Genomic DNA, 12,763 nt, shown 5'->3' with positions numbered 1-12,763 from the left:
TAGCACCTCATCCCAGTTGCTCTGCTCAACATTAGCGAACATTGATAGCATGTCAGCTAAGGTCTTATTAAGGCATTCAGTAAGCCTGTTAGTTTGCGGATGGTAGGCAGTCATCATGTGATGAGTAATGTTGCACTGACAGTTTATCTCTGTCACAAGATTTGATTGAAAAACTTTCCCTTGATCCGTAATTAATGGGGCACCGTGTTTTAATACAATCTCTTCCATGATGAATTTGGCTACCTCGGCATAGCCTGTCATATAATCAGTGCAAACAATAATCCATCTATTGCCACTAGCAGCCATTGGAAATCGTCCGAGGAGGTCAGTCCCAACATGCTGGAAAGGCATTTCGGCTGGTGGAATTCATATGGGTCACCCAGGTAGTTTCTGAGGAATTGCCTTTCTCCTCTGGCACTCTCAACAGTGCGACACATAGTGACGGAAACTCCTAAATAAACCTGGCCAGAAAAATCTCTTGCGGATCCTATCATATTTCTTAATAAATCCAAAATGTTTGGCCTCAGGTGTGTCATGGAATTTCTATAGAACATCTAAGTGCATGTTTTTAGGAATCACTGGTAGCCACCTCTTTCCAAATGGATCAAAGTTTTTCTTGCAAACTAATCCATTAACTAACTTAAATTGTCCTTTCCCATCCTCTGACCGATTTAAGACAAGCATAATTTGAGATATCTTGGCATCATTCTTCTGCTTAGCAGGAAGATCCTGGAGTGCAGTGAGACAGTCACTATCTTCATCAAAGTCTTGATCGTCTTGCATAGGGTTTCTTGAGAGACAGTCGGCAACTTGATGTTTTCTTCCACTCTTGTACACTATGGTAATGTTATACTTTTGCAGTCGTAGTGCCTACCCGGCAAATCGTCCTGTTGGATCCTCAAGACCTGTCAATCAACAAAATGAATGATGGTCTGTAACAACTGTGAATGGCCTTCCATAGAGATACTGTCGAAATTTGCACATGGCTCAGATCAAAGCAAGGCATTCTCTTTCTGTAGTTGAGTAGTTTCTCTTGGCTTTTGTAAGTGTCCTAGAAGCATAGGCTACAACCTTCTCTTTTCCATTCAAAATTTGCACCAGAACAGTACAAATCCCATACCCACTGGCATCTGTGTGTAGTTCTGCACATGTTCTCTCATCATACAGACCAAGTACAGGATCAGTCATCAGAGCTTTTCGCAGCACGTCGAAAGAATCTTGTTGAGCACCACCCCAGATAAATTTAGCATTGGCTTTTAACAACTCATGGAGTGGTCAGGCTTTGATACAAAAGTCTTTGATAAAACAATGTAATAAGAACATAATCTGAGTAAGCTTCTCACATCTCTATGGCCGCAAACTTTTGTGTGACACAAGGTGTCCAAGTATTTTGATTTCTTTTGTTCCAAAGAGACACTTTCTTGGATCAAGTTTCAGTCCGCCTTGTTGGAGACACTTGAGAATGGTCCTCAGTCTTTTTATGTGTTCATCAAATGTCTCTGAGAACACTATACTGTCATCTAAATAACAAAGACACATAGTTCACTTCAGGTGACTTAGAAGATTATCCATCGTCTGTTCAAAAGTTTCTGGTCGGTTACATAAACCAAATGGCATTACCTTAAACTCATACAGGCCCCCGGGGCGATGAATGCAGTTTTCTCATGATCAACCTCATCTACTTCTATTTGCCAGTATCACGAGTACACGTCCATGGTTGAGAAAAACTTAGCCCCCTTCAGACAATTTAGTGTATCATCAATTTGTGGAAGGGGGTAAACATCCTTTTTAGTTATCTTGTTAAGCTTCCTGTAATCAACACAAAAGTGCCAACTATCATTCTTCTTCCTGATGAGAACCACTGGTGATGACCATGGGCTCTGTGATGGCTGAATGATGTCATTCTTCATCGTTTTCTCTACCTCATCATGAATTATTCAACATTCCATTGCTGACACACGGTACGCTCTGCGGCTTATTGGTTGATGGTCTCCAGTGCTAATCTGGTGCTTCACTGTCAATTTGTCTAATTTGCTCTTCACCTGTGGATCAAAGCATTCAGAGAACTTTTGAAGAATGGCAAGTAGCTTCTTCTGTTGTTCCTTAGTGAGATCTGGTGATAGTCGAGCTAGAAGATCTTGTCCATAGTGGTAGCATCAATTTCGCCCACAGACTCAGTGTGGGAGGTTTCTATGACACTCAGCTGTTCGGCAATTTACACCTCAGTATTTCCTATGCATGTGCGTCTTGGAAGGATCTGTGGTTCTAGGTGACAGTTAACTATCCACAATTCACTGAATCTATTCTTGAACGAGACAAAAGAGGCTGGGATGACCAAGTTATTCTTCAGTGGTAGGCTTCTCTTACATTCCACTACAAGATCCATGGGTTGATGCATGGCAAGACACATGACAGTTACCTTTCTAGTGCTGACTGCAGGAATGATCACTTCATCCAGCACACTCTAGTCTCCACACACTCGGATGCACATCTTCCTGTCCACAGTATCTCTTCTCGTCTAGCATAATTTTCGAGTGACAACAATATATAATTGCCTGAGAAACTTTCAAAAAATCCTATCCGAAAATGATGTCATGACTACACTCTTGTAGGATGATGAATCCTAAGGGCTGTGTAGGGCCACTTATACCCACATGAATGACACATCTTCCTGTAGGTTTTACATATTTCCCATTAGCCACCTTCAGCAGAGATGTTTTGTTGTCGATGAATGTGGTTTTCTGCAACTGGCAAAGGTACTTCTCCAAAATGACTGAATATGATGCTCCAGAGTCCATGAGGATATCAACGTCATTTCCTATCATTTTTTTAGTGATCAACGGCGGAGGATTTTTCTCTTCAGCAGCCTCACCTCCAAAGTCGCACCCTTTAGTTTTCCAGAGTGCGGCAGCTAGGTGATCGGCTGGAGCTTCTAAATGGTGATGGAGACCTTGATCGGCATGTTGGGGAGCATCCTCTCCAGCGACTGGCTTGCGGTGATGGTGACTTACATCATCCTGCACCCACATCTTCTTGCTCATCTTCGTCATCCCAGAGTTGGCATCAGCTAAGATCGGTCTGCTGTCTTCTGGCAGTGAAAACATACTGGTTGGTTATCCTGGGTCCTCCAGATGTCAGTCTTCCTTGGTGCCCAAACAGGCTCCTCATACAGCATTCTTGAATGTAACTTTGGAGAGACTGAGTTCGATGTCTGTTCCACTTCCTCCCTTATAACCTCTTGAAGTGTCTCTGTTTTTTGCTCGCTGTGCAATCCAAGTGCCTTCCAAACTTCCTCTCTGATTATCTGATGAAGTATACTTGTGAAATCAGTTCCTTCCTCCATCAGAGATATCGATACGATGTTTTGAAGCTGTTCAAACTTCTTGTGTGTAATTATTTTTTGATGCATTGTCTCGATATACTGGCACCATTTTATGAAGTCGTCTGCTGGTAAAACCTCCTTCAGGAATAGGGCTTGCTACATGTCTTCAGCAACACCCTTCATGAGATGCACAACCTTATCTTACTCCTTCATTCTAGGATCTATTATTTTACACAGCTCCAAGACATCTTGAATGTAGGATGCTGTAGTTTCTCCTGGACACTGTGCCCTGCACTTTAATTTATCTTCAGCCTTGCACTTCTGTCATTGTGTGTCGCTGAAATACATGCGCAGTTCCGCCTGGAAAACTTCCCAGCTTGTGAACTTCTCCTTGTTGTTCTCATACCATTGCTTGGCAGTGTTCTCCAAGTAGCCACTAGTTTGGTTCTTGGCCATCGTCACCAGAGAACCCGGAAGGGTGTCTCATGTGGTGGCACACAGTTGCTGTCATCGTAACATCCACTACTTCTTCTGTCTCCGATACATTGCAATCTGTTGAATATGGCTTGAACTCAGGTTTTACGCCATGTAAATGGTGGCTCTGTCATGGCCTGATGGGAGCCACTGTGTTGTCGATAATGTGCGCTATCACAAGTTCCAATACCCAGCGTCTCCACCAGAATAATGTCACCCAGAAGAAGGTGTAATTAGATGAATGACAAACACTAACTTCACATAACAAAGGTTTATTCAGTACTTGCACATATAAGAGCGCAGAGCAAACTGCCTCCGGCCAGAACACATACAGTATACATACAGTTTCAGAACATTCCAGTACAATGATTCTTGACATTTGTGGATACTTCTAGGATGTACTTGAACCAAATATAGAAATTAAAATTTGACAGCTCAGGTGAATTTTGAACTCATGACCCTCCACGCAACAGTCTTGTATCATAACCACTACACCATAGTGATTGTTCTACTTAGCTTCTTCTGCGACAATATTGTTCTAGGTTACCATTATGCAACAAAAATATTCTGTATTGAAGGGCTTTTTTGTACAGATTGTAAAGTATATTGTGAATGTACTTCACTGAATTCTGCTGCATTTAGTAAACTTTAATAATACAGAATTCTTTAGTAGATTTAACGAAGAAAGCGTAAAATGTGGATTATTTTCTTTTAAATTTTCATTGGGGTGGGAGAATTATTGCAGTACATTGATTTCTGCTAAAATGTATTGTTTGTAGTACCTGTTTGTAACACGCAAACACATTTAGTGTTGCACTTTCGGCCTTTGAAAGGAAGAATGCCTTAGTCACCAAGACTACAAAGAATATTCAGTGGCGAGAAGCAACACGATTCAAAGTAGAAATACATATTCATTCCGTGACAAGATATAGCACCATTCAAAACAGAAATGCATACTCACTCCAGGACAAGAGTGCCCACACAATAGTTTGTAAGGAGAGGGGGTGCGGGGAGGGGGAGGTGAGGCAGACTTGGGGATAGGTTGTATTTATAATAATATTTTGAAAGACAAATGAGGACTTAGCCATAAAAAAGTTACAGTTGTGACTCCATTAAAAACCAGCATAGAACTGACTTTAAATCATTTTCCTGAAAGAATAACACCTGACTCCACTATTTTTTTTTTCTTTTTCCTGAAATCTGGGGGGTTACCCTGCCCATCTGACCTCCAGGTATGGGTGCACTTGGTATTCGCCATTAAATGTGAGAGAGTATGAAAATGGATGTGAACTAAAAATAAGTAGAATACAAACAATATATTTACAATACACTGAAATCAAGCAGTTCACACATGGGTTCATAAGCAGGAACATATTGACATTCCCACAGAACACTATATGACAAAACTAGCTTTTGTTTTATATGAAACAAAAACAGATTTGGAATTATTTATTCAACACACAGATGCATGCAAAAATAAAGCAGACTATGAGCTACATATTCGGGATGCGCTTCACATAAAAATGTCATAATCACAAAAACAAGGCAAAGAAAGCCATCTTCTTTGTCATGACATGTCAGATGATTTTGTGGTTTTGACACACTGTGGCACAATTATTTCCACTTGATAAAGGCCACATGATCAAAATTACAATATTGGGTTTTACAAATACATAATTTTACAGTCAAAAGGCAACTAAAATGTCATTCACAAAATTTTTCATGATGGTAAACCATAGCCACAAGAAGTTAATCATAGTTTTTGATTGAGACTTCTGGAATATATTACATTGCAAGGCCACAAAAACCTTTTGCTTTCCAGAATGGAGCAACATGAAAAATAAGGGAAATGTAACCACTCACCTGTAATGGATTGATGCATGAGGCACAGAAACACATAGAAGAAAACAACATCCACACTAGCTTTTGAGCACTAGCTCTTTTTCAAGCAGAAGTATACACATTCACACACACAACTACACAGAAATGAATGTTTCTGTGGCCACGGGAGCATGTATTTGAGTGTCTCTGTATTTGTGTGTTTGAATGTGTGTACTTCTGCTGGAAAAGGGGCTAGTGCTCGAAAGATAGTGTGGAAGCTATCTACTGTCACATGTTTCTGTGCTCCGTCCATCAATGTGTTATAGGTGTGTGGTTGTCTTTCCCTTATTTTACATATTGCACTGTCCAGGTAATTTTGTTTCCAGACATGCTTTCTTCTACAAAAAGAAAACTGTATCTGTCAATCCAAAACAGTTCTGATGTTGATGATGTGGCACATTACAAGAAATACTACAAAATATTAAAGACTGTGATACGGACATCAAGGCAAATATATTACAAGAAAAAAATAGTCGTATCAGATAACAAAATAAATACAATATGGGATATAGTGAAGCAGGAGACCGGTAGAACCAGACATCAAGAGGGACAAATAGCATTAAGAGTAAATGATACATTAGCCTACCCGGTTAGCCGTGCGGTCTAACGCATAGCCTTCCGGACTGGGAAGGAGTGCCTGGTTCCCCACATGAATCCACCCTGCGGACTTGTGTCAAGGTCCAGTGAGCTAACCAGTCTGGGGTGATTTTTAGATGGTTTTCCATCTGCCTCAGTGAATGCGGACTGGTTTCCCATATTCCGCCTCAGCTACACTATGTTGGTGATTGCTGTGCGAACAAGTTCTCCACGTACGCGTGCACCACCATTAAGCTACCACACAAACATAGGGTTACACTCGTCTGATGTGAGACATTCCCTGTAGGGTTCACCAGAGGCCAAACCACACAATAACCCTGAAAGAGTGGTTCAGTGTGGGGCAGTGGAGGGGTGAAGTGGACTGCGGTAGTTGTCATGGGGTTGTGGACCACTGTGGCTGCAGCAGGGATGGAGCCTCTCCATTGTTTCTAGGCTCCTGGTTAACATACAATTCAATACAAATGATACATTGGTGACAGATGTGTATAGTGTTGCAGAACTTTTTAACAAACATTTTATAACTGTTATTGAAAAGATGGAGTTGTCAGGTTCTGTAGATGCTGCTATGGAATACCTCAGACCAGACATTTCAAGTAACTTCCATAATATGAATTTGACCCTCACTACCCCAACAGAAGTAATGTCCATCATAAAATCTTTAAAATCAAAAACATCTAGTGGGTATGATGAAATATCAACAAAATCACAAGCAGACATTTGTAAGGCAAACTCTTTGCCTTACAAATGTCTGCTTGTGTCTGTGTACGTGTGGATGGATATGTGTGTGTGCGAGTGTATACCTGTCCTTTTTTCCCTCTAAGGTAAGTCTTTCCACTCCCGGGATTGGAATGACTCCTTACCCTCTCCCTTAAAACCCACATCCTTTCGTCTTTCCCTCTCCTTCCCTCTTTCGTGATGAATCAACCATTGGTTGCGAAAGCTTGAATGCTGTAATTTACCATCTAGTAAGGCCATCCGAAGACCAGTATCAGTTGCAAAGCGATTTAGAAAAGATTGCTGTATGGTGTGACAGGTGGCAGTTAACGCTAAATAACAAAAAGTGTGAGGTGATACACATGAGTTCCAAAAGAAATCCGTTGGAATTCGATTACTCGATAAACAGTACAATTCTCAAGGCTGTCAATTCAACTAAGTACCTGGGTGTTAAAATTATGAACAACTTCAGTTGGAAAGACCACATAGATAACATTGTGGGGAAGGCGAGCCAAAGGTTGCGTTTCATTGGCAGGACACTTAGAAGATGCAACAAGTCCACTAAAGAGACAGCTTACACTACACTCGTTCATCCTCTGTTAGAATATTGCTGCACGGTGTGGGATCCTTACCAGGTGGGATTGACAGAGGACATCGAAAGGGTGCAAAAAAGGGCAGCTCATTTTGTATTATCACGTAATAGGGGAGAGAGTGTGGCAGATATGATACGCAAGTTGGGATAGAAGTCATTAAAGCAAAGACGTTTTTCGTCGCGGCGAGATCTATTTACGAAATTTCAGTCACCAACTTTCTCTTCCGAATGTGAAAATATTTTGTTGAGCCCAACCTACATAGGTAGGAATGATCATCAAAATAAAATAAGAGAAATCAGAGCTCGAACACAAAGGTTTAGGTGTTCGTTTTTCCCACGCGCTGTTCGGGAGTGGAATGGTAGAGAGATAGTATGATTGTGGTTCGATGAACCCTCTGCCAAGCACATAAATGTGAATTGCAGAGTAGTCATGTAGATGTAGATGTAGATTTAAAAAAATGATTATCATTCCGCTTGGGACCTATGGAAGGTACATTAGATTATTTGTTTCAGTTGTAAATATTTCTCATGTATCATTGTTTTTATGACATGTTCTTCATCCTGGAGAACCTCCTCACTACGGATCAATTGGAATGAAAGTAAATCTAATTTATTTCAATACTATACTACAAGGCCCACCTATAAAATATAAATGCAAAATATAGCCATCTAAATCATTTATTTTGAATCTTCCTTCTCATCCTGTATGGTAAATCACCACTGATAACATGTTCTGGATGACTTTTCTGTAACTCTCCACATTTGTTAAACTTCACGAGTCATTTTCCTTCATCTCTCTTCCTGCCCTTTCAACCCTTCTGCTAGAAGAAGGAGGCACCGGCTCTGAAATCTTGCACATTTCCTTAATTTTTCATACTGTTTCTGCTGCCACTTGATGACCTGATTTTTTATCTATCCAATTGTATCACGAATTCAAAACATGAATTTTCACACAATATTTTCTCATATTCAAAGTTCACTGCCACACTAAATGCAGTGCTGTTGTCATTCTCAGTTTCTGTATTGTAACACAGGCCTTGCACTTCTTATACTTTGATTTCTGTATTAACCTTGAGTGAAGAGTTTCTGTAATTAAAATTGACAACCTCAAATACACACAGCACATCAAATAAGTAATGAGACAGCTAGCATTACATCCAAACTAAGAATTTTATTTCAATTTTGCACTTACATGGATTCAAAATCATCCCCTTGCACCTTCGCACAACTTTTATACTGACCATACGCATTGTTGAAAGAACACTGGAAATCCTGAGTGTGTACCTCCTTTAGTCTGTTGGCCACAGCACTTTGAATGTCCTCAGTGTCACTACAATGATTGTCTTTTAAAGCTCATTTAATTTTCAGAAACAGAAGAAAGTCTGCAGGTGCCAAATCAGACAAAAAGGGTAATTTTTCAAGCATGCATTTCTGTTTTCATGCTAAAAACTGTTTCATGGTTAGTGCGCACTGAGTCAGTGAAATCATGCAGAAGAACCCAACTCTAGCACTTGAACAGATGTGGCCCAAAATGATACATGTGAGCAAAGAGATGTTGCATAGCTCCTAAGTAGTACTGTCCAGTCACTGTTATACCCGCAGAGAGAAACTCACAATAGATCACTCTAGAAGCATCAAAGAACAATAATAATTTTCTTGATGGATGATTTCTGCAACCTGAATTTCTTCTTCCTCAGTGACAATGTTCCATACTCTGACATTTTGTCTCTGGCTCAAAGTGAAAACACAAACTTTCATCCCTAGTTATAATTTGTTTCAACAAATTAGGATCCTTATTAACTGTGGTAATGAAACAGGCACAACTTACCACTTAGTGCTCTCTCAGCTCTTGTGTTATCGAAAATGGCACAAAATGCAACAAATCTTTCTCTTGTGTGAATCTCTCTCTAAAATGGACCTAGGTAATTCCTAATGACACCAAGTTTCACTGCAAGCTTTCTGGTGGTAATTTGTCTATCATTGGTAACAATTTCCTTTGCCCCCCACCCCATCTACCTAAGCAGACAAAGGGCATCTGACATGTGCTTCATCTTCTGAAGATTCACTTCCATTATTAAATGTTGAAAACCATGCTTGTGCATGGCTAAGACAAACATGCCTGGCTTCATATCTTTGAAAGCTTCTGATGCTGGTTTTCCTAATTTACAGTGCAATTTTATTACTGCTCATTGGCCCATGATATTACATTTGACCACCCCTACTTGCACTTTCCCACCTGCTGTGCATGCAATAGCTGTGTCATCAAAACAATCAAAGTATCTCACACATCAAAAACATCATGAATAAATGGCATAGCACACAAAACACATACTTGAAAAATGGGGATCATTTCCTGAAATGCATCATGCAAAATATAATGAAAATGAAATCATGACTGGTATCAGAAGAAGTTGTTTTACAAACAAACCCTTTGTTTTTAGTCACAAGATTTCACCAGACAGTTTTAATGGATAAAATGAAAATAACATTGGTTTATAAAGAGGCCTTATAATAATAAAAAAAATCTAATTTACATCTGCCATTGATGTCACAAATATGTATAGTCACATTCCCCTCTTTTCCCTTTCTTCTATGGCACATTGTATTGAACATTTTATCGTTGTCATAATATTTCATACTTTTTTCATTGCTATTCTTGCTTCTTTGCTACAGGTGGTGTTTTCATAGCAACCTTATTTGGACTTGCACTGGCTATGATAACTCTTGCTGGAGAAATATTTTACTACAAGAGGAAAAAGCTGACAACAGTTAATGTGACATCAGCATCAGCAAAAATTCCCAAAAAACAAGTGACAATAGGGAAAGAATTCCGGCCAGTAATGGAAAAGACTGCACCTCGAGTTTCATATATCTCAGTTTTCCCAAGAAATCAGCTATATTAACATTATTATTCAGTAATGCAGTACCACTTAGGAACCAACATGTAAATAATAGTGAATGATTATTACAGTATCAAGACTTCTGCTCATGGATTGTTAGCATCTCTTTGTGTTTGGGTATTGTACTGCAAAAAGTTTTCATTTTGTAAAAACGAAACTTTCAGACCAAAAAAAGTAACATCATCTCATACGCATTTTGTCTAAAGCATCACACCATTGTTATTCTTGAATGGCCACTTTCATTGTTTCAAATGTAATATTAATTATGGATCATATGTTTATCTTCTTTACTGAAAACAAAATAAAATTTTATTTTAATTGTTATGGTTTGTAAATAAATAACTGGTAACAGGATCAGTCCCATTTTATAACACAAGAAGCAAAAATATGTTCAAATTGTAAATTTATGTCTAAAAATATATGGCATGAAAAGTGAAACTGTTGCAGACATTCCATGTGAGACAAATTGAATTCATGTTCTGAAGTTCAATGTGTGATGTCCAAATCTCATAGTATATATATAAGTGAGGGAAAGTGATATTTCAGTGGAGTGTAGTATAGTACAGGCAACAGTACTTCACCTGGGGACACAAGGGCAAAGGCACAAAAGAAAATAAACACTAGTTTCAGAAACAAATAATGGAAACTCCACGTTGGAATATCAAAAATATTAAGCAAAGGACAGGTTGCTACTTATCGTAAAGGTGACACATTGAGTTTGAGAGAGGCACTATAGTTAGTCATGAATGATGACAGTCAAGCTTTAAGCTTGTTCTGCGCATCTTTTTCATGTGTTCTCTGATAGCCAATGAGCATTCAGTAGTGTACTGAGCATTCTGCTGTGAAATTTGTATGCAATGCAAACATGATACACAATTGTAGCAAAGTTATTTAGTGAATTTTTATTCCATTTGTTGCGAGTCATCATGGCTGATGGTGGAGTGAGCAACAAACTTTACAGAAGCAAGCGACAGATATAATTTGTTGTATACAAGCTTTTATCATGTGCAAAGCACTTGTATGAGGGTAATCCAACCGTCACTTTGAACCAGCAACAATACAATCCTCATTCTTGTCTCAACCTGCGCAGACTGCCATCGTTCACAAATCAGACCATAGTTACAGAAACAAATTTGTTTAAGACCCAAAGGAGCTACAGACATTGGCTGCATGTTGGCACTGATTGAAATCAATGGGGAAACATGAAAATTTGTGCTGGATTGGGATTCAAACATGGGTCTCCTCTTTACTACGCGGGTGCTTTGACCACTATGCCATCTGGCCACAGCAGTCACTGCTACTGCACAGTCTACCCTAGCATGCCTCCCATCAGACCCAAATTCTCGTCTTATCCACACACTACTAATGTATTGACCCTTGCTCATTATTCTCATTACTTATGTCATTTTGCCAATTCCCGTAAGAGTTCAAGCCTGATATGCATTTGAACTGGAGAGATCATTGGCCATCTTGCCTTAATTATATATAATTATGTGGTGTCTGTTCTTTTGGGCACAGTTGCAGTGACCACTGTGTCTGGATGGTTTAGTGGTCAGTTCATCTGCCTAGTAAGCAGGAGACGCGGGTTTGAACCCTGGTCTGGCCCAAATTTTCAACTTTCCCATTGATTTCAATCAATACCCACTTGCAGTCAATGTATGTAATTCCTTTTTGTCTTAATTCGTAATGGCTGCTGGATCAAAATGGTGTCTGTTCTTTCAGACAGATCTGAAAGAACAGATACCAAATATATATAAAATTTTTGTTTGTCTTGTGATGAAGCAAGCTGGGATCTTTTTACTTCCTCTCTTGTTTTGCCATCTGCATCCTTAAATTCATTTTATTTCCATTTTTGCCTAATTACCTTTAACATGTATGTATATAATCTGCATTTCCATAAAAGAGATAGCTTGGTCCTCAATCTTAAAGAATATAGCATCAGATCTAATTTTGTGCTTAGTTTTGTGTATGTAATCAATTTCCTAATTTATTTTGATCATTCCTAGTTAATATCTTTTGTTATAGGGCGAAATCAGTAATTGTTTCGTGACTTAGATTCTATTGTTGACTTATAAACAAATATACATCCTGTACTAATTATAAACATTTGGAAGAAGAACTACTAGGATACTTAAAGTATTTATTTGGCTCTATTCAAAAACATGTTAGCAAAGCCAGCCCTTAATTAATTCCAAAATAATTACCAGGTTTGTCAAAAGCAGTGTTTGTATAACTATATCTGTTAATTTCATTATTTAAACAAATAATTCAGCCTAACCTTTG

At 39.0% G+C, this 12,763-nt stretch overlaps 1 protein-coding gene across 1 annotated transcript in view; it reads left to right on the top strand.

The window, feature by feature from the left end:
- The window catches only part of LOC126234649 (ionotropic receptor 25a-like), a 313,787-nt gene extending 303,048 nt beyond the window's left edge, over positions 1-10,739 (top strand). Inside the window, exon 17 of the mRNA XM_049943384.1 lies at positions 10,254-10,739. Coding sequence (XP_049799341.1) covers positions 10,254-10,483 — 230 coding nt within the window. The 3' untranslated portion in view covers positions 10,484-10,739. The remainder of the gene's footprint in view (positions 1-10,253) is intronic.
- The last annotated feature ends 2,024 nt before the right edge of the window (positions 10,740-12,763 follow it).

Source organism: Schistocerca nitens, chromosome 1, assembly GCF_023898315.1.
Source record: "Schistocerca nitens isolate TAMUIC-IGC-003100 chromosome 1, iqSchNite1.1, whole genome shotgun sequence".
NCBI lineage: Eukaryota > Metazoa > Arthropoda > Insecta > Orthoptera > Acrididae > Schistocerca > Schistocerca nitens.
Note: the sequence above shows the minus strand (reverse complement) of the source record. Positions and strands in the feature narration are given on the sequence as shown.